This window comes from Lygodium microphyllum, chromosome 1 (assembly GCF_053477565.2).
Source record: "Lygodium microphyllum isolate KBCC chromosome 1, Lygodium_microphyllum_v1.1.10, whole genome shotgun sequence".
Taxonomy (NCBI): domain Eukaryota; kingdom Viridiplantae; phylum Streptophyta; class Polypodiopsida; order Schizaeales; family Lygodiaceae; genus Lygodium; species Lygodium microphyllum.
The window spans coordinates 147,917,838-147,941,338 of NC_141135.1; the positions used below are offsets into that span (position 1 = coordinate 147,917,838).

A 23,501-nucleotide genomic window follows, 5' to 3' on the forward strand; every position below is an offset into this window, starting at 1 on the left:
TCAATCAACACGCCATCAACATATAGTACCAAAATGATAAGGCTACCATAACATGCATTCTTCATGTTAAGACATGGATTCATATCACTGTGGGAATAACCCTTTGAATACATAAAGGTATCAAACTTATGATACCATTCCCTAGGTGCCTACTTAAGTCCATAGAGGATCTTCCTCAACTTGCACACTAGGCGTTTCCTATCCTTTTTCTCAAAGTCCTCGTTCTACTATATATATAGATACCCTTATGCATGTTCCCATGCATGAAAGTGCAACCAAGGCCAATATCAAGCGAAGGGTAGTCATTTTTACCACATGGGAGAATATCTCATCAAAGTCAACTCCCTTTTTATGTTTAAAACCCTTAACAACCAAACGTGCATTGTATGTTGACTCAGGGAGACCATGGTTGCTCTTCAACTTATAACGCATGTTTATAATCTACTAAGGCCGTTAAGTATAATTCACTTCAATTTTAAAGGGGGAATGAAGGATTTACAGTCCCTTGTCTTACCAAACCAAGTTCCACAAATGATTTTTCTATAGTGAATCAAACTCAAACTACATAGCCCTCTCCCAAGAGTGAATATAACCTCTACGCATAGCCTCCTCATAAGTAAGGGGCTCACCAGAATCTATTACCAACACATAATGTATAGAGGGCTCAAAACAATCAAGAGGACGTGAGGCTCTAGTAGAATTTCTCAAACTAGTTGAGGGGCATATATTGCTTGTTCTCTTTGTTAGCATCATGATCCTATACAATAGGCAGATCCTAGGCCACTACATCATCAATAATTGTAGACTATCTTAACTAGGGCTAGCTATACTATAATAGGAGGCTCCTCCTAAAAGATCACCTTGACCTCAACCACTTGCTCTAGTCTAATATGTACCTTTTTCTCATGAAACACCACATCATTGTTGTGGATAACTTTCCAAGCCTGTGGAAAGCAAAGGTGATAGGCCATCTCACATAGGCATTACCATATCCAATGAAGATGCATTTGACAGAATTTGGATCACCAAGAATAATGAACAAGGATCTCTTAATCAAATGAATTGCAATAGTCATTGCATCAACCCAAAAATATTAGGGTGAACCTACCAGACTAAGCATATTGTGAACTCTTTACAATACCATTATGGGCAAGGTATACAAGGTGGTCAATTAATGCTTTATACCCCTCTCATCACAAAACTATTCAAATGCCTTAGATACATATTCATTCCCATTGTACGATTGTAGGCATTTTGGGCTATACCTAGAGTGGTTCTCAACCATAATAGGAAAGTATTTGACTTGTTCTTTATGGGATAAGCCTAGATCTTATGTGAATAATAATCAATAAATGTGATAAAATACTTAGCACTACCAAAGGACTAACAGGGCATGGGACTAGAAACATTTGAATGCACAAGAGCCAATGACTTACCCACGCATGTAGAACTATACTTTTTATGCGAGTTATGAGTTTGCCTACCATATTAACAATGATCATACGAATCAAAACATGAGCAGTCAAGAGATGCTAAGTATTTCAAATGAGTCAAGACTTTTATTTCTTTAAGGGACATATGCCCAAGATTGTGATGCCAAAGAGATACATGTGGATGATTCGTCATGTAGACAAAATATGATCAATAGATCTAGATGCAAGAAAGGGATATAAGTTGCCAACCTTAGCACCTCTAGCAAGGATGAGGTTGCCACATCTAATCTTCCATGTAGAATCACCACAAGAAACATAGTACCTATCATCATCCAATTGTCTAATTGAGATAAGGCTTTTAGTTAAAGCTGAGACATGATGTACATCATGTAGTATAAATGGAGCACTAGTACCAAATTGTAGTCTCATACCACCTATGCCAACAATGTCACATACATGATTATCACCTAGTTTGACAAATCTGTAACAATGTGGTAGGTATAAAACCGACAATGATACTGGGTAACATGAAAGGAAACCCTAGAATAAAAAATCTAACACTGATAAGAGGACTAAACATCGATAAGCTAAGTAGCAAGTAAAGAAGCAGCAAGTATGTAATCATTTGAGCTACACTCAAAGCCATTGATCTCTTCTATCTTAACATTGGACTTCGAAACGATGTGTTCATTGGAAGAGTTGGTATTTCTTTGCACTTTCCTTTGCCTTTTTAACACCCATCATCGTATATCTTATGGCACTACGGTCATATGTGACCCTATTGCCCGAAATAATGATAAGTAAGAGAGGACTTCGAACCACAAAACTTATTGTGTGATTGCCTAAGGAGACTTAGGCTTGCCCTTGTTGGGCTATGAGTCTCTATCATAGCAATCATTTCCTTTACCAATCATATTTGCCTCTAACTATAAGTGCATGAGAACTACGGGCTACATCAATGTTATTCCTATTCACTTCTTCTATAATCGAAGCACTCTCTATAATGGAGCATTTAAAGCTATCTTCAGGAGAAATAGTACTTATAGTATTACAAAATGTATCCCAATACTCAAGTAGTGTACTCAAGTAGTGTGACAAGCAAGAACAAAGACTTTATGTTATCCTCAAACTGAATGTGCTACAAGATAAGCTTGTTGAAAATGGAGTGAAACTCATTCAAATGATTAGACATAGGAGTACCCTCCTTCATATATGAAGATCCACGAGCTTCTTTAACTAGTACAACTATGAAGCAAGACTTGCCTTATCATAAAGATCACATATCTTTTTTCATTAATCGTAAGCATCACCTTCAATCGTAGTAACATTGAAGTGCATCTGCTTACACAAAGATAATATAATACTGGACTTGCATAACTCATCAAGCTCATCCCAATTATCTCTATCCTAATTTTCTGCCTTTATTCCCTTGGTTTTTAATAGCTTAACTTGTTTCTTTTTCACCAATACCTATTACCATCCAGCTTCTCAATGTTAAAGATGGCACTATCATTAAAAGCACTTGAAACACTTACCATTATGTTTGCCAACCAAAGAGGATACAGGTTGCTATAATAAAAGAAAATCAGCCCCAGAATTGAGTAAAAAAGCATACAACGAGAAGAAGACTGAGCCAATACACTTCTATCCACAAGTAGAAAGTAGTAGAGTGTATAATGCAAGTGTTTGCTCTAAAAAAATTTGCTAAAAATTGAAATTTCAACATGGTTAGTGACAAAACTATAGTGAACAAGTGTATAATTGTAGGCAAACGACCAAAATACAAAGCTCCCATTGCCAGGAATAGCTAGCTAGCAATCATGAACCAGGATACTAAATGCAATTAGAGATGTAAATATGTCAGATAAATAGATGCAATCATAAACAAAAGAGTAGCATGTACATAAGGCAATTGTGCATACAAGAAGCAATAGAGATCTATCAATTTGCAACTAACTCATACATATGGATAGTGAGGCTCAAGTACATAACCAAACATGCATTTGAAGTTGACAAACCCATTTGATAGGAGGAAATATTGAGTGTACAAACCAAAGCTTAATCAACATTAGCATTCCCAAAGCATTTATAGGAGGAAATACTAAGTGTACAAACCAAAGCTTAATCAACATAGCCTCCCCAAAGCATCTTTAGGCATTTAATACATAAGCCTTAATAGTGAATGGGCTACCCACAAGGTTACATCAAATAACCCTTCAAGAACTAAGCTAAACAAGCTATAGTAAATCCAAAAGCCTTTTTTGAGCATCAATATATCATCTTGGCATTGCAAACTAACCCTATAAGTATGAATAGAGCATTAAACAAGCAAATACTTGCTATCCAAACAATGAATAGCAAGTTTCCTAAATTGTAGGTCAATGGATGACTTCAAACTCCCTAAGAAATGCTCAAGATCGAAGCCAAAAGTGCCAAAGAGGATGCCAAGCAAATAACCAATGCTAGGCAAGTTTGAAGCTGAAGCAAGTTGGAAATGACCATAGAAAGACATCCATGATAGTTGATGCGAATCATGCTAGTTATCTTGACTACTTAGATGACCTTACTGCTTGCTTGTTGGAGCTCAAATCAATATTGGGAAGGTCTTGATCAATGCTAGAAAGGGTGGAAGGCATCACGAAAACAACTAGACTTATGCATACCTCATTGATTGATGCATACCTCATTTACTTTGATATCAGTTTGAGAGGTGGAGCAAGAGGTGAGAGCATAAGTAGAAATAAGAGAGAAGCATGAGCTAGGGAGGTTCACGCAAGAGAGAGTAAGATGGTATGTGGGAACTCCAAAAGTCACAATGTATGGCTTGCTGTTTCTTATTCTATTATCATAAAAAGAATAAAGAATAGAGTAACAATGATGGGTGGTTGTGATCTATAGTATACAAGTATGCGAGCACTGTGTACAAATTAAATGTAGGTGACTAGGTATAGGTGGCTTTTAACCCCCAATATGGAGGGCACAACTTTTGGGATCCCCCACTTTGGATTTGAAAGAAGTAATTATATGTTTTATGGGTTTAGCTATGGTAGCAATCGAAAACAACTATATAATTGGATCCTTGGACATTTTTAAAGTATCATCGGGCTCATTGGTTTTGATATACCTTTGATTATATTTTTAGTTCCTTCCTATGGCACAACTCACAACTATTTTCCCCTAGGATCCATTTTGATAACTTGAGCAATGGCATGGAGCTGCTACTACTATTCCCATATTTGTTTGGGTGATGAATGCTTCAATTTGGGAGACTTTGATGGTTTGATTGAACTAGCAATTTGGATCAATTGTTGTTCGTCCACATTAGTAATGCGATGGTTGGTCCCCTCTATGTCTTTGTTCCTAGTTTTCTGGGTCCCTTGTCCAATTCTTGGGGTTGTACTCCTACTCGTGGGTTTGTTTTTAGCTTAATCCCCTTTAGTGTGTTGTAACCCAAAAATTTACAAATGTGCAACACTTATACACTAGTAGTACGTCTCGATGTGCACCATGTGAATTTAGGCTTTCCAGTTTTCACACGTGCTTAAATGCCTACACTGCCGAGTGTGACCTTTGATGGAGTCGACTATGTCAATCACTTTCCTGTTCTTGATGCTTTTGGAGGAGTTTTGACTACTCCTAATAATAGTTGAAATTGGATTCTCTACAGGTCATGACAATTGGTTTGTTAGGCGTCTAGCCAAGTGAGTCAACTTGGGTCTCTAATCAAGTAGCGACCAATGGTCGAATCTTTCAATCTCCCCACAAACTCTTAGGTCGAGGTTCCTTTAAATAAAAAAAAAGTGTAGACAGTCCTAATGATTTCATTTATAGGTTTGGACTTTACCATCAGACTTTAGCCTACCTACTGGTATGTTGGGAGTAGACCCTTCACAAGCCCTTGAAGGTAAAAAATCAGTCAAAACAAGGTTGTGGACAACTAGTTCCAGTCCCCAAACTCAGTCGTCCGAGTCATGGGTTTGGCCGTCGAAGTGGACTTCTTATGGACTTCTTAAAGTATTCGACTGTTTGAGTGGTCAGCTTGAACTCGGACAAGGGGTGCCTGTCTAAGCGTCTGACTGTCTCCATCATATGCTCATTTGTGTGTCTTTGGTTGTGAGGCTTTTTTCCATGTTTCCAAGGATATGCACAATAAAATAGATCCTAAGTCCATGAAATGCATCTTTCTTGGTTATAGGCATGTAGGTGAGATGGGCTATCACTTATGGGATTTGTAGGTTTAGCAGGTCATTCGTAACCATGATGTTGTTTTCCATGAGGAGAAAATGCATAAACAGCCTAAGCAAGTCGTTGAGGTACGTAGGGTGATATTTCAGGAGGAGTCTCCTATTACTATATAGCCAGCTAGACAGTCGATGCAAAGCTGATGATCCAGTGGCGAAGGACCATGATGCTAGACAGGCGGTACATGTCTTAGAGCCCGTAGTCTACTAAAGATAGATGTCAACCTAATTGATTTGCACCCTCTTAGGATTATATTATGGTGATAGATACTGGTGAGCCTCTTACCTATGACGAGGCCATGTGCAACGGTGATAGTCACTATTATAGGAAAATCATGCATGGGATTTCCTTCCTGTGCTTAGTGAAAAATGTGCTTTGCCATGTAAGTAGGTGTACAAGTTGAAGAGTACTCTTGGATGTCCCAAACTAGCCTATAAGACCAGATTGGTTGCTAAAGATTTTAAGCAAGAGCATGGTGTTGATTTTGATGAAGTCTTCTCTCTTGTAGTCAAGATGACTACCCTATGCTTGGTATTGGCTTTGGTTGTGTAGCTAGATTTAGACCTCTATCAAAATAGATATCAAGATGATTACCCCAACAGTCTCGTCTAAATTTTCCTAATTAGGTTGAGTAGCAACATTGGAACTTGTAAGTCTTATATTTTTGTCTTAAGATAATGGCTTCTTCGATTTTTGTAATATAAATAGTACACTTCAAGTGGGATTGCTTATCCTTGGAAGCATCCCTTATTATTCCTCATAGGTCCTCCTAGATTTGATAGCTACACTAGGCTCTATTGTTGAACTTCTTGATTCTATTTAGATAACACAAATGTTTTGTTTTGAGGAGACTTTGGATGCTTAGAAGTGCTAGCAACTACCTTGGCTATTGCTTATCAATCAAGATGGGGTTTTCTTCTCTTTTTGGGGAATTTCTTCTTTAGCTCTAGTAACATCATTGGAAGGAGGCTACTTCATGCTTCAAATTAGCTTTTTAGAAACCATTGGCTTCTCTTGCAGACTCACAACTGCCTTATGCTGATGCCTATCTTTCTCAGATGGCTCTACTTCCTCTTTCTTTAAGCTTTGCTTCTTGGATTGAGAAATGTTATGTGCTATTTTGTTTTCTTGTTTTGAATTGGTGGTTCATTAGACACTATTAACCTCTCTTCAAAACTACCATTGCATTGAGTGGTTGAACCTCAATCATGGTGAGGTGTCTTTTGGTGAAAGGAAAGGTTTATCTTTCTAGTTTCTATATTGGTTTCTTTAGGCTTCAATCTTGGTCTTTGACCTTGATCACCATTTGGTCTTTTTTGCTTATTTATTGTGGGAAAGACTTGGGATGAGGTCAATGGAGGTGGTTGTGTGGGTGGTTTTGACAACTAGATCCATTTATTTCCAACATAACATCCTTTGAGCACGTAGTAATGCTTTAAGACCCATTGCGGTGTTTGCATCAATGTTTGTGATGATATTCCTAATATTTTTGCTTCCTTCTCTATGGTGATTTTTTCTTAACAGGTACTGCAATTATTCTGTGGCTCTTAGAAACCAAAATAATTGTTTTCATGCTAGAATTTTGTTGATTAAGCATGTCCTATTTCTTCACTTATGCATTGATCAATTCATTAGAAACTTTATGGGTATTCCTTCTTAGGTTTTTGCTTGACTTAGAGGCAAGCTTCTTGCTCTTTCCTTGAGAATTGACAAGGGTGCCTTTGCTAAAAGTGGTGATTATCTTGACATGAGGTAGGGTGAAGTGCATTTGATGGGCTTCATAGTCCACTTCGCATTTGGTCATGCGCCTAAAAGGTTTTCCAAGTAGGGATCCTTCCCTACATCTTCTCAATTCCTAGGAGCAGGTATAGGGATCCTCCATATGAGTTTATTGTTGCATTGCTTTCTCTTCTCTTTTCCTCCTTGCACTATGCTTATGATGACACTTATTATGTGATGGAGCCTTGTGGCTATCATAATGAGTTATAAGGAGACTTCCAATAACTTTTTTTAATTATATATGCATTTTTCATTTTTAAATGTGGTTTTATTCCTCCTTCCTACTTTATGCCTATATTAATACAATAAAATCACCAACAAACATCAAAATTCAATCAAATCAAAGTCTAATGAATCGGTTTCTTCTCAATTTGGCCCTTCCTAAACTAGCTATGTAATGTTTTGAAGTGTCTTCGTCATCAATGCATCTCCTATTCTATCACATGATAAGAGTGTACGTGCCTCTATGGCTAATTCCACCTTTGTCTTGGCAACGGAACTAAAATGTTGGGTTGCTTACTCAATGGTTGGATATTGTGAAAACTCATTGATTCAAAAGTCTCAACCATGACATGTATGTTATCTCTCACCTAGTAGCAACACTCTTTCTTTATCCGATTTAGCACTCATCAATCAATGAAGAGGATAAATCCAAGATTAGATGAAAGGTGTGGAGAGCTTGCTCACTTACCTATCATGTTGTATTTTCCATTTGATAGCTCGTGAGAAGCTTCATGATTCTAGTATATACTATAACGCCTCTATAATAGTATGAGCGATGGAGAAGAGCTTCTCCAATGGTCCCTCCCTCCCTCCCTCCCTCCCCCCTCTCTCTCTCTCTCTCTCTCTCTCTCTCTCTCTCTCTCTCTCTCTCTCTCTCTCTCTCTCTCTCTCTCTCTCTCTCTCTCTCTCTCTCTCTCTCTCTCTCAGTGCACAATGGATAAGGTAGAGGCAAGAAGGAGAACTCTCAAGTTGGCACACACAAGAACGAGCTCCTTTATTTACATTTTGGTTTTTTGTACATAGGGCTTTCAATTTAGGGCGGTTGGGCACCCTACTCATTCTTTTGGTCTTTGAGCTGTCCTCTTTTGACTTATGTATATATATTGGGTTGATGGAACCAATCCTATCAATAGCAAATAGAAGCTTACTTCCCACAACCTCCCCTAACTATGGGTCTTTGTGTCTAACTTCGAGAGAGGTTACAATTTGCATGGGAGCGAGTGCGACTCTTGAATAATATTACAAAATAATTGTGCAACTGTAAGAATAAATTATAATATATTGTAGTTGTGCATATTGTGAATGGTTGTGCTTAAGTTAAATAGATGTAGCCCAAATGGAATGATCCTTTCAAAGTGTTTTCAACACATTATGCCGTTGCTAGATTTAATCCTTCTTTGCCATTTTCAGTTGCTATGCAGTATGAGCCAACATCCATCTTGACATTGCCTTCCATCTCAACATTACTAGTGGACCTCTTGGCATGTGTGCAGGCATGGCGAGTACCATGTAGCCATCCCACTTGCTTTGCTAACATACATGACTTAGAGTTTTCTTGCCTTCATGCAATGCACTCCTCAAATCAAAACCTCTCAATCAATCCAAAACTTTAAGGAAAAAGGAAATGAGTGGAACAACCCAAGAAATCTTTACTCTAAAAGCAATATTAAGTGCACGTGTAAAGAGTTGAAAAGTAGACTCTATTGTCACAAAAAGCAGGAGCCAATTTTCTAATTTAATAATATTTAAAGGTCATGTCTTATATAGGACATGACAAGGTTTCTCCAATATCTAATAACTAAAATTAGCCCTTTTTATAGCAAGTATGAAGCTTAACAAGGTGCATCATGCCTACACATCCAAAAAGTACACGGCATGGTGCATGTGACATCACCCTCTCCAAAAACCAAAAAGGTTGGCTATAGTGTCACACAAGGAGGGGCCGAATTCTTAACCATAACCCAAGGACTTATCGTGGCTGATGACATGGGCATTTAGCTCTTAATCATTGTTAACCTAAAAAGTAGTGGGGTTGATGAGGACTACGTTGATCCCATTCCACGTCACCGGTCAAGATCGCTTTTCGTATGTTTTCGAAACATAGGTCTATAAAAACCACGACGACACGTCATCCTGTAGTAGTAGCAGCGAGTCCTCGTGGTGGTTGCAGAAAAAGGAAAGGGATTCTTTGCGGTTGTCGTTTCGTGTTGTTTTATAGGACAGACTCCAGAGTCCAGAGAGAGAGATTGCGTGTGTGAGCACACGTGTTCGCTCGATCGCGCAAGAGCTACTTCATGCGCGCAGAGAGAGAGAGAGAGAGAGAGAGAGAGAGAGAGAGAGAGAGAGGGAGGTTGCGCTCTCTCACGAAAACTTGGGATCAATGGGTTTCGTAGGCGCTTTGCTGGAGCACCCAGAGGAGGTCCCAGCCCTGGTGAAGCTCAAGATCGCGGCTTTGCAGATTCAGAGGCTGGTGCCCAAAGATCCAGACTTGGCCTTCTGCTACAACATGCTGCAGCGCGTCTCCCGAAGCTTCGCCATCGTCATTCAACAGTTGGGTACAGAGCTTCGTGATGCGGTACGTTTGCAATGCACACCTTTCAATTCTCGTTGCAAAGTATGTCTCTGTGGTTTCATGTGCATGAGTATTCATCCGGCGACAATTTAAAGTGTAACAAAAGTTATTCTTGATCTATCCTCTTCCGTCACTGTGCAATGGCGTGTGCATGTCCTGGGCTGCAACGGTTTGTCTGTATCCACAGTCATTCAGTCTGTTGATCTGATATCTTATCAGTAAGGTTTCGAATCTTCATTCACTTGTGGAGGTTTGATGGATTTGCAGGTGTGCATATTTTACTTGGTTTTGAGAGCACTTGATACAGTGGGTAGGTTCACTCCTCTCACAGTACGAAGTTATGAAGTGCATCTTAGCTTTGCATTCAACCTATGCCTCAGCGTTGATTATTTGTGTTTTGTTGTCTTTTGCAGAGGACGACATGAGCATTCCTGTGGACATGAAATTACCGGTCTTGAAAACACTGCATAAGAGCATTTACGACCCTTCATGGCATTTTGCTTGTGTGTACTCTTACCTTAGAGATAAGCTTATTCCAAGATAACTTTCCACGTACATTACCCTTTTAAGGCATAATGTATGTATTTCCATCAGCTGCATATAAGGGGGGAGATTATCTGATAGAGACAAGCCATAGAGTAATCACCATTCACTCCAAGCTCAAATGCTTGGGCTTCTGATGGGAAATTCAAGATAAACTTTGCTGACAAATGTCTTATGGGAAATTGCAGTCCCCATAAAGGATGAACTATGTGTTTAAGGCAATTTGGGATTGGGAATGATCCAGTTATTATGTCATATTCGATTGTGTGGGTTGCAGGTGGGGAAAAAGACTATAAGGTTTTGATGGACGAGTTTCATCATGTATCAACGGCATTTTTAATGCTTGGAAAAAGGCAAGGGTGTAAAGTGCCATCCGCTCTTTTCACATGCAGAAGGTTACTTTCACCCCTGAAACCTGGTTTTTGATATTGACACTGCAGGTATCAGGATGCTATTGAAGATGCTGCAAACAAAATGGGACATGGAATGGCAAAATTTATCTGCAAAGAGGTAGGCATACAATGATTAGAGATTTGGGCTTCATTTCTCTTCCTCTTATACCACAAGTCTGAATGCAGTGTTGATCTGGAAAGCCATATCTGCTGTGTAGCAAGCAGATGGAATGGCATTAATGATGGCCAATGAAGTTGAGAGGCTGTTTATCAGAGGGTTATGACTGACAGGAGTCTTAACCTGCCTGTTCCTTGACACCAATTGTACCCATTCTTGACTGTTAAACATTCAGGAGTGTTAGATCTGCAAGTTTCTCAGTTATTTTGAAAGGTAGTCTTACACTTGCCTGATGCTTATGATGCAATAGCATCTTGGCATTTCAAATCGTTCATATGTCCATCTCTAATTTTGACCATGCACATGATATAACTTAACGTTCTAAAATGCAGACTCTCATTATGTATAGTGAAATACTGGACCCTGTACAATATGCGAGGACTTCACCTTATCTTTCTAAAGCAACCCAGCCTTGCATTTCAAACCTATGATACTTTTTAGGGACAATGTTTACATACAGGCACCAAAGATGCTCACATGGTATAAAAGGTAACGGTGATTTAAAAAGGTTGACAAACAAGAGGAGCCACTCCCAATGTTAAGAAGGTGAAAGAATATGTGCTAGTCTAACTATATGGTAGTAGGAGAAGGTCGTATGAATTTCGGTCGATGTGAAGTTAGTGTTAGATGTGCTACTTTAACAATGTTCACCATGAGCAAAGAGCCAATCCTGTATATGTGGCTTGATGAAGATCTGGATGGACTTTTGAATGGGTCATTTCAATATAGTTATGTATGGGTTAGCAGAGGAGGTTCTTCCTTGATATTGATGATGACTATCCATACACTATTGGATTAATGTTACTTAACAAGATTTCCTATTGTGCTTGTAGGTAAAAGAGCAAGGTCTGTTGCATACATCATGTGGATGCACCATTGACATGGGTTTACTTACATGGGTTTACTTAGCATGGACATGGGACACATTGGGCTCTATCCCTTGAATCCTGAGCCCCATGTGATTTTAATCATAATCTTGGTTTTTGCTAGCCCCTTTGTTCTTATGCATGGCTTTTTTCTGTAAGACTTCATGTCTCGGCAGAGCATAAACCAATTAAATGTGTGGTAATATTTTGGTGGATTAAGGACGTGTTCTTGGTTAAGTTGGTGTTGAGTCTTGAGTGTTGAAAAACCCTTCACCCTTCACCCTTCACCCGCAATTTGTGTTTTTGCGTTTTTGCGTTTTGCATTTAGGGTTTGCAGCCCCAAAAAGGGGCGCCATCCTAGATTGACTATGCCTATTTATAGGCCACTCTCTCACTTAATTCTTTACGGCTGATTCATTCAGTCCGTCACCTCTTCTCTCCAGCCTCTCCACTACCCTCACACCCCTTCGAGAGGACATTGCGGTTCGTGGTTCGTGACTGTCTTCATCATCTTCCTTGTGCTACGGCACCCTTGTTCCCTTGTATCACATTCACTCCATGATTCACAACTTCATCATTCCATTTATTAGAGTTTCTTCTCTCTTCTCTTCTCTTCTCTATGTTTGCCGAGTTCACTTCGTGTTTCTCCCCACCAATCCTACTGTCTCGCTGGTACGTTATCTTTTGATATGGTATCAGAGCTGGATTTGCTCAAACAACGGCAAAGATCCTCCACTCTAGTGAAGGCAAAGACTGGTGGCACATTTGGCATCCACTTCTCTTCTTCTTCCGTTGCATCAAAATCTCGTTTTTTGCAGATTTCAGGTGTTTCAACTTGCTGCCCACATGCCGTTCGTGGATGACATCTTAGCCGAAGCTGTCCATTGCTGTCTCCATTAGTTGGCGCCTGATTTCTAGCCCTCTTCACGCAGTTTGGAGCTGATTCCAGCCAGGTGGTTGCTGTTCCTGTGCAGACTTGCTGCCATACAGCTTGCCACGTCATCACAATCCTGCTACCTGCGGTTTTAGTATTTTTCTCTCCTGTAGGCTATCCTGCTTGCGTTTTTAGTCTTTCTCTCTCCTGCAGGCTGTACTGCCTGCGTTTTTAGTCTCTCTCTCCTCACTTGCGTTTTTCTACTGGTTGCAACCTCTTCCTATTGGTCGCATCCTCCTCCCATTGGCAAGTTACTTCCAGCCCTTCCACTACCCTCCCACCCCTTGAGGTGGATATTGCGGTTCGTGCTTCACACTGCCCTCATACCCCTTGAGGCGGACATTGTGGTTCATGGTTCATGGTGGCTGACCTCTTCTTTCTTTAGCAAGGCACACTGGTATCCATGGCTTCTTTACCAACAGATGACCAAACTACTGGGTGTTTCTACTGTGGTATCACCAGCTACACCACCGATGCTTGCCGACTTCGACCTTTGCTCCCCACCGCTCCAGAGTATATGTGTCTTTCACCAAGCACTCCTTGTGCCACCTCTCCTTTTTGGGCCATAGAGATCGTTTTGCATCGGCTATCAAAGTACTATGCTAAAGGCAATAAGACGCATCAAATGTGCACTAAGTCCTTTCGAGCACATGGAGGATCGATTGGCACTATGACCTCCTAGAGATCATCGCAATGCCAGCGGCAGTCTTCTCTCTCTTATTTTTTGGTATAGTGGCTTCCACGAACTACGGATCTGCAGTGGGCTCCATCGAGAGACAGTGATTGTTTGATACCGTCTCCTCATCAGTCTGCTCCTTCGAGAGAGTTGCTTCTTGACTCCTTTCTCTTCTTTGGCTACCCAGTTTGCTCCATTGAGAGACGACGGTTGTTGCCCACCTCTTACTCATTTTGAGCCCCACCTTTCCCCACCCTGGACTACTCAGGTTCAAGAGGCTATCTCTGGGAGCTCTTCGGCACCCCGGATACCTTCTTTGGCATGACCGATGGCACTTCCTTCGTCATTAGACTTTTCGGAGTCCGTGATCCATGAGTTTTTGGATTTCCTATCTACTTCAGAGGGGGATTCAGAGGCGGATGTTATTTCTTTGTCCTCAAAGGGGGCATCTACTTCTTCTTCGACTTCAGCGGGGGCCCCTCCACCTCCCACCTTAGAGGGGGAACCTACTCCACATGAAGTTCTTCACCTATCCTCTACTTTCTTGGGGTGCTGTCTTCGACTAGTCATCTCTTCTCCTGATACCCAGGATCTTCAGGTACCACCTAGATCGGGACCTCGGAGGTTCAACCGCGACTTGGTGACAAGGCCTTCGTATTCCTTCCATCATGGATGCACGGAGCTAGTGGCTTCTCTCCCGAGGTTGAGTTCCGGGTTCTCCAGTTCACTTTGTCTACTGTTATTTACTGCCGGTTTCCTTTCAGGTGGAAATCTTGGATCTTAGGGATTCTCTACCTCCTATGCATTGCATGATTTCATCATCTTTGTACTAGGGTGCTTGGGCAAGTGAACAATTTCCCCACGAGGGACACTGTCCAAGTGGCACCTGCTACATCATCATTCTTCAGCATGTAGCATTGCATCTCCACCTCACTCTTCTCTCGTTCCCCTTTTTGGTGCTGAGAGAGGGGGTGTTGAGAAACCCTTCACCCCCAGTTTGCGTTTTGCATTTAGGGTTTGCGTTTAGGGTCGCCATCCTAGATTGACTGGGCCTATTTACAGGCCACTCTCTCACTCATTCTTTACGGCAGATTCATTCAGTCCGTCACCTCCTCTCCAACCTCTCCACTACCCTCACACCCCTTCAGGAGGACATTGCGGTTTGTGGTTCGTGGCTGTCTTCATCATCTTCCTTGTGCTACGGCACCCTTGTTCCCTTGTATCACATTCACTCCATGATTCACAACTTCATCATTCCATTCATTAGAGTTTCTTCTCTCTTCTCTTCTCTTCTCTATGTTTGCCGAGTTCACTCCGTGTTCCTCCCCGCCAACCCTACTGTCTCGTTGGTACGCCATCTTTTGACATTGAGGACCTGGAAACAAGCCCCATACAAGTTATGCACTGCCATTGGCTTGGATATGCGTTGTACCGATACCATGGGGCATACTGGGTATATGTGCAATTAAAACTGTTCATGGTTATCATGATGTCTATTGCAACATTATGTACTGTTGTCATCTTGTTTTAGTCGACAGGTTGTTAATTGCTCCACACATGAGCTCTACATGCCCTTGTTCTTAAATCTGTGGATGACAGTTTGTATAAGACTTGCCCTGTCAGGGTGGAAGCACAAAACACTTAAATGTATGCAAATGCAAATGCTTTGGTGCATTGAGGTTTATGTTCTATATCCAGTTGGTGGGGAGATACACTAGTGTTTGCAAAAGAAAACAGAGGGTGTACTGATGACGAGTGAAACACAGTGAACTCAAATACCAAGGCAAAAATACAAATGTACAAAATGCAGATAACTGAATAATGACGAATAAATGAATGAAAATGTATGGAATGCTTAAGGGAGAGTTGTTCAACTGCTGGTGGCTCTCGTGGGAGTGGATGTTGCAAGGTGCTCCAGATGACAAACAACTGCAAGGCAGTCAGGTTGTAATGATCAAGGCAGCAACTGGTGTTGAGAAACCCAAGTCATTAAGTGCATTTCATTACCTTAATTCCTATTTGGTTTCCATTCACTGCCCCAAAAAGGTTGGGCACCACATGTTCTGGGTGCCAGTCTAGACAGTTCAATGCCTATAAATAGGGCATGGGCTTTCATCAGTGTCTCATCTACTCTAAAAAATCTCATCACACACTTCCATCATTCTCCTCGTCTTCCTTCCACTGCTGTCCACACTCGAACACAGAGAGAGGACGTCTCAGTTCATGGAAGATCTACATGTGTTGTTTGCTGTTGGCACCCTAATTCTTCATCATCAGGTTGCGTTTTCAGGGCAGATCTGGCTACCGCACTCCTCTGTCTGACTTTTGACCTTCTAAATATGGTAGACATCTTCAATAAGGCTCTTCCTTTGCCCTTGCTCCTTCCAAGTTTGTTTTGCTTGGGAGTTCAAACCCACCTAGATTTCAAAATGGGGTGTTAGGGATCATGGTCAAGTTGTAGCCAGTTTGGCCCAATTTTTGGTCAGTGTAGATATTTTGGGCTCACCCATGTTTATTGGGCCCTGGATATACTTTATTTTTTAGGTCGTGCCTATTTAGAGGCAGCCTTTCAATAGGGAGACATCACATCATATGAGTGATCTGAGATCTTCACGACTTCTTTTCTGTCTTCCACCTCCAGGCTTCTAGCCAGACAGCTGTCTTTGCATTGGTGGTTTTCATCAGCAGTCTGAATTCATTGCCTCCATTGCAATGCGGGTTCTTTATCTCCTTGATTCTTTCTCTTCAATTTCCTTGTTCTGTCCATGCATTCTTTCTTCCACTGCCGTTATGACAGAAGGGTACTATGAGTTGATTGCTAGAACCTTGCTTCATAGGGTAGACTAATTGCTACCTACATTACTGCACCTGAGGAAATATGCATTCATAAATGTAAGGAAAACCCATGACACATGGCCTTAGCTAGTGGTAGAAGTTCGACTTAATCAATACGAACCTCAATAAGAGGTTTATTTTAGTAGTATTGAAATGTTCAAGGGCAAGGATTCTGCAACATAATTGAACCTCTCTTTGTGAATGCTTCTACTAGGATCTCTGTCAACTTGAACTGTCAAAGCTTTCATCTTAAGAGGCCTACAAGGCAAGGGTGCTTGATCTTATTTAGAATTTGTCATTCATCAGTGGTAAAGGCTGTTAAATTTGATTCAAACCTGCCAAGAATGTTTTTTTGGTGTTTTCAAGGCAGATTCATGATGTCCTTTGTATAGTATTTTGCAAACTCTCAAAAAAATTTTGTTGAGGGATCTCCATTTGTTGCAGTCTTCATCTTGAAAGTGTTTAGAAAAACTGAGTTTCTGCTTTGAAGTTTGCCTTGAAGTCTTCAGTGTTACCTTCACAAAACTGAGATCTCAAATTGTTCAGACTGACAGTTGAGTTAAGCACAATTTCTACATTGCTGAATTTGGTCAATGCAGCAGCTGGCAGACACATAGTTAACAAAGTCAACAACAGATCAAAAGAAGGCAATAGTTAGGTTTCTGCCTACTTATGGACTTCTAAGTAATCTGATAAATCTACGTCTTTGACTTGTCTTCTGAATTTGATTCTATGATGGAACACAGGGTTTCTTCTGTGACAATAAACTCTTGACCTTCAAATGGGCTTCTGATATTGCTGAACCATATGGAATGACTCAAAGATTGATTTATGCTCACTACATCTTCATGTTCATTGGCACTTTGGTGTGTATGAGTGGTGCCCTCTCTCTCCTCTGGTACAAATCTAACATCTGTCTTGCAGTCAAACATAGGCTCATGCCTCACATAAAAACACACAGATTTATGCTATTAATTGGAACTCCTGCTAAGCAAAAACCATATTTAAATGCAAGGTATGGCATGGTATATTGGATTTTACCAGAGATGCACTATACATGACAATGGAATCATTGTTTATTGTCCAACACCATTTTTAGTAGGTTTATCATCAGCCAGTTCTACTTATCATCTTCAAGAGGAAGTTACAAACCAGCAATGTCAACTGTTATGTTGATTGCCCCCTGCCACTCACTATATTTTACAGCAGAAACAAGGGACAGCCTTGTCTCAGTGAGATTGCTCCTTTTACTCCTCGGGCCGATACCACACTCTGTGTTTCTCTTGCATAACAAGAGACTTGGTGAATTTAGCTCGGAAAAAAACCACACGTTCGAAGGGACTTTTGAATTCAAAAGCTCTAGTCTACTTCAAATGCTGGTTGTTGTTACAAAAGATAGCATCAATGTTGCTAGAATAGGACATAATTCCTAAACCCTTGAAGTTTCTGTAGTAATAGGTTAAAGAGTGGTACAATAATTCAAGATATGTTTATGATTTGTAATGTTTTTGCTCTTCCTAATTTATATGGGAGTTATTGTGTGGTCTTAAATGCAGGTTGAAACCGTGGAGGATTACGATGAATACTGCCATTATGTGGCAGGACTTGTAGGCCTAGGGCTGTCACGGCTATTTCATGCTGCAGGATTGGAGGATCTAGCTCCTGACAAACTTTCTAATTCCATGGGCTTATTTTTACAGGTTCAAAATGATTTCAATCTTGAATGTGGTAATTATTATGATTCTACCATCATGGTTATTTCTAAACTGAAATTTCCACACTGATCTCATTGCAGAAGACTAACATCATTAGAGATTACTTGGAGGATATCAATGAGCTTCCGAAGCCGCGCATGTTCTGGCCAAGACAGATATGGGGAAAATATGCCTCTAAGCTAGAGGTTAGGAGTAACAAGGCCATCAAGTTTTTTCCAGTCATGCATTAAAAGCAGAATTAAATTGTTCTTTGGACCATGTGTGTTAAAGATTTAAATGTTAGCTGTATAAACAAGAGAGATGTGCGCTCTGTTCCCTGTATAAGTCTTTGCCTTGTCATCAGGCATGTGCTCAAGATTGCATGGTGCAGATTAATGCAGATACAGCTGCTTCTATGTCATGTATCATATCCTGCAGCCTGGATGCAACACCTTAGTGTGCTTCTCATACTTACATGCACCTTGGACTAGTGTTATGTCATCTGCAATGAGTTCATTGGGTACAACTGCTAGCCAGCATAATGGATAGATCTTGAACATGTATATGACCCTGAGTAGTGTAAGATTGGTTTGCCTGCTATGCTTATGTATGAGCTTTGTCTCCCGACAGGGTTGAGTTTGTGAAGAGTAGCTCCCGTGATCACTCTTATGAAACTTAATTCCTGATGTGTGTGCTGATGAGAGCTAGTAAGTCATTTTGAGAACTTAAATGCCTGAACTGTTGTGACTGTTCTACAACAGTTCAGGCATTTTGAGAAAATTTTGTAGTGATCAAGTTTACAGTTGTTAACTTTTATTGGGTTGTCCTAAGAAGATTCTTGATCTGCACTCACAGGATTTCAAAAAGGAGGAGAATGCTGAGGCAGCTGTTGCATGTCTAAATGACTTGATTACAAATGCATTAGGCCATGCACTAGATTGCTTTAAGTACATGTCTGCACTTCGTGACCCTGCAATCTTCCGTTTTTGTGCCATTCCGCAGGTACTTTCTGCACCTGCAATGCTCTCACTTGTTAATGTTGCTTGAGTACGTTCTCTATCGTATTTTCTTTTGTAGATTATGGCAATGGGGACCTTAGCAATCTGCTACAATAACGTAGAAGTCTTCACAGGAGTTGTAAAGATACGAAGAGGTAATGTGAGCGATTGCGCCCCCGTTAATTACTTGTTCGATTTACTTGATTGTAAAGATAATAGATGCATGCAGGGTGGGCTTCAGGTTTCTATCTTAGTCTTCACATATGTGAATCCAGAGTGTACAGATAGCTTTTAGCTAAGTAGTTGGCTCTAAGTGATAAATTCATTTACTAAACTTCCATCCTTATTTGTTTTCTGGTTTAAAATGGTTCAAACTATTCTTTAGCTTAGGTTCAATTTGTTCATGCAAACAGAGTCCCCCGGTACTCTGCAGAACCTGAGCCAGGCAAGTAAACATGATTTAGTGTGCCCAACAGTCTGCTGCCCGAATTTTTCAAGAAGAGCATGATCTTGGCAAGGACAGATCAAAACACTGCATATGCTTCCTATTTTAAATTTATGTGTGAGCCCATCATAGGTAAAAGGGCCAAATTGGTGATCCTGCGTGCTCTGCTAGTCGGGTGGCACTGATCTAGATATCTAGTGTCCCAGCCTCTTTTTTGGCAGAGAACCTTCAGTTGCCCCAATATCAGTCTATCTTACCTGCATAGAAGCACTTGGTGGTGAGCTCTTCCCAATTCATTAAATGCATGTCATTCTCTTGCTGTTTGCTTTGCCTTTTGATGCAAAAGGGTATCAGTTTCAATGCTTCATGTCAAACATAGTCTTCTGAAATTACATGCTCCTGTCTATTGCGACAAGGACTGTGCAGGTGCTGTATTAGATTATTTCGGCTGTTGCATGTATCTGTGTGGCTTTTGGCAACCACATCTTTGCCTGAACCACGATTAGACAGCTGCCTTTGTTGTGGCAAAGTGCTAGGGCTACCTATATAGGCATACAACTGTATGAGACACAAGAAATAGGGTAAGCCCAGGTGTTGGATGCAACAAAAAGTGAAAACCTAAGACTGAAAGGAGGTCCTTGTATTGGACCGGAGAAATGCCCATGCCAAGCTGCTCATTTCTTGGGCAAGCTAGGACCAAGATGGGTGGTCTCCACTAGGTGGGCAAATAGAGAAGACAAAGGCAAGATGGACTTTGGGTTTCCACAGAAATTGATGCTCTCTTTATCAGATGTCTCCGAAGAGACAAAAATTGATGCTTTCTCTCTCTCTCTCTCTCTCTAATCCTTTAACAAATCAGCTGAAAAAGATCTCTCTCTCTTTAATCCTTTAACAAATCAGCTGAAAGGGATCAAGAGGAGATGAGTCCAACACAGATGCAAGTTCATCATAATTCTAGTGGGAATTAGGAGATGGCAAATCTACAGGAAGTCACTCTGATGTGGGAGATCTCCATTGTTCAACCAGTTCTGTACTCCGTGTTCTGCATCACTAGAAGCAATAGCCTACTAGGCTATGGTAATTAATTGATATGGATCGGACTGAATGTATGCAACCTTTGTGTACTCACGGAAATAAGGGCCACATGGAGTCATGGATCTTCCTCACATGTTTTAGGTAGTTGCATGATCTATCATATGTCAGAACTATCTGTGGTGAACAACTTAAAGGAATACCCCAAGGGGGGCCAGTGTTGAGAGACATATGACAATTTTCTGAGTATAGTTTATGATGGAAGAGGGGCCAGTGCACAATACATTATTTTTGCATTACCACTTCACTCTTGTTATTCTTCTAAGGAATGTGATTTCATATTTGATGACTGCTCTGAACTGCTTCCAAGCGGCTCTTGACCATTTAAAAATCCCAACAAGAAAGCGGGTAGCTGCCTACTCTCTTAGAGTAAAGCAAGCTTCTGAATTACCTTTTACTTTTGACAAGTGTCCTCTGATATGGCCAGGGTTTTGTACTCAATTTTGTATTTCATGGTAGGTTTCCATCCTTTTAGTTGTTTCCCACATAATAATAACAAAGCACTACAGACAATGTGTTATGTGTGAGAGAGAGTCAGTTTCTTACATGCTAATGGTCTGGTATGAGTTAAGAAACAGAAAAAAAAAGCTTCATACACAGCCAAATATGTAGAAATTTATATGTTAATAGACGATAGTTGAAACTAGGAAGAAAAATTGACACACCATAAATTCCCTTTCTCAAGTAAAAGTCCGATTTTTAAGAAACTTGTTTAGAAAGTATGAAATGTTATTGCTACCACCTGAGCCCTTGTTTTAGTGCAGTGCTGCAGACAGGATCTGCACTCGCCAATCCCACAATGGAGTTTACCCTTTAATCTAGCAGCAGCTAGTAGAAACACTTCGAGTCACTGTGTGACACAATGCATGGCAGGCAGAAATCTAGATACAGAAATGCATAGCTAGAGACATCCATCTTGTTAAAACATCTTTTTAGGTGCACAAGCAAAATGCTCAACAATATGTATGTATCCTGACCCATGCGGAAAAGGACAAGAAGTATTATGGGTTTGCATGTGCAATTGATGTTTATCTGACATCGTTCTGATGCTTGCAGGTTTAACTGCCAAGATCATGGATCAAACACGAAGCATGTCAGATGTTTATGGAGCTTTTTTTGACTTCAGTAGTATGCTTGCAGTTAAAGTATGCTGACTGCTACTTTTTGATATTCAAAATGTTAAAGCTGTCAGAAATTTTCAGACTTCCTAAATTGTTCAATACACAAGTGGCAGCATGCAATGCAAGGCCATAAATACTTGTCACATACCACTAGTGTACATAATGAAACATGTCAAGAGGGATTTCTTGGCATCCAACATGGTGTAGAATTGTTGCTCAAACAGCCACGCTTTTGGGATGCAGGTAAGTAAAAATGATCCATCCTCGCAGCAGACTCTGGATAGAGTTGAGGCAATACAACAAGCATGCCGAGCATCTGGCACACTAACCAGGGGGTAAGTTCAGCCTATCATGAGATTATTGCAGCACTACAGTCTGAGATCCTACAGGTGGTTATAATAACTGTCCTGTCGAGTTCTCCTACTTAACTAACAAGATTTTGGCAGGAGGATATTCACAAATAACAAAAGCAAAATTGGGCATGAAGCTCTTCTATTGCTAGTCCTGTTGATAATACTGGTATCAATGCTTTATGTGGTGGGAAGGAGTTTGTAACCTTGACGAAAGTAACGCACTGCTGACATGCAGTGAGGAGGGCTGTCTTTGTCAGACTCCCTTCCAGTTGATGGAGCTCACTTGAAGTGTTACTTTGATGCCGTCACCTTTATATGCTTACTTGAACTGCAGGACTTTGCACTGGATGTATATTATCTTTCAACGAAGTTCCTAAAAGGATGATCAAAGCATGTAATCCATATCAAGATATTCAACCCTGACTTTGTGTATGCACTATGCATGGCACTTATTTCATCTTGCATTCTCCTCTAAGCTCTTAGCAAAGATTAAAAATATAGTTGTACTATACACCATCACATTTATAATCAATTTTGTAGCTGAATTCTACTTTTGTATAATTGGTCACTGGACTTTCTATTGTCCTCTTTGCCAATCTACTAGTGCCGGATATACAGAATTTGTTTTGTGAACCCATGAGTTGTCCTGATGTAATCTGAAGGTGGTGCGATGTGTCACTAGATTACCTGATCTACACCTTGTAGAGCAGATGGTTGAGGATTCATAAAGTACATTGTGGAATGCTGGTGTGACTTCTTGACACCGTCCACATACTCAGCAGTTGTCAGCAAACATGAATCATAGAAGTAATCACGAACCAATTTCACAGCACTGGTTGAATGGAATTCAACTGGAAGAAGCAGCAAAATATTTTCGGTGTATTAATGGCACCATTTCTAAAACTGAATAGATGCATCTGTTTTTCTTTTGCCTACTAGCCTTCCTGTTATCTGCTGTTTCCAGGATCTTTTGGCTCCCTGCAAGAGAGAGATCTGGGAACATTGTGTTGATAACCTGCAGAATTAGAGCTGCTAGTCACTAAACAAGCAACTGAACTAAGATGAAACCTGGACATGAGCGCTGGGGAACTTAGGTTCCATCACCAGTAGTAGGTAGTTTCCTTATTGTTTAAAGTAAGAGTTCTCAGCAAGCTCTCTACGTAGCATCTGCAAGGAATAGCATTTATTAAAGACTGAAGCTTCTCCTTCAAGCTTCCTCCACAATAGTTGCCCCTGACACACTATTTCATATAGCAGCGCACCAGTGAAGCTTTTACATTTATTAACAAACTGAAGTTTCCCCTACAGGCTTCCTCCTTAATAGCTCCCCTCAATCTTACTTCAT

The 23,501-nt window shown here is 40.5% G+C and overlaps 1 protein-coding gene across 1 annotated transcript; it reads left to right on the forward strand.

Moving 5' to 3' along the window:
• Positions 1–9,657: 9,657 nt before the first annotated feature.
• On the forward strand, positions 9,658–22,738 carry LOC148041797 (squalene synthase 1-like). The gene is made up of 12 exons (XM_087682477.1): positions 9,658–10,032; positions 10,297–10,339; positions 10,443–10,532; positions 10,850–10,925; positions 11,013–11,082; positions 18,010–18,153; positions 18,249–18,353; positions 19,003–19,149; positions 19,225–19,300; positions 21,739–21,827; positions 22,047–22,138; positions 22,250–22,738. Exons 1-12 carry the CDS (start codon positions 9,838–9,840, stop codon positions 22,356–22,358), a joined length of 1,236 nt encoding a protein of 411 aa, XP_087538603.1. The 5' UTR covers positions 9,658–9,837; the 3' UTR covers positions 22,359–22,738.
• Positions 22,739–23,501: the final 763 nt, after the last annotated feature.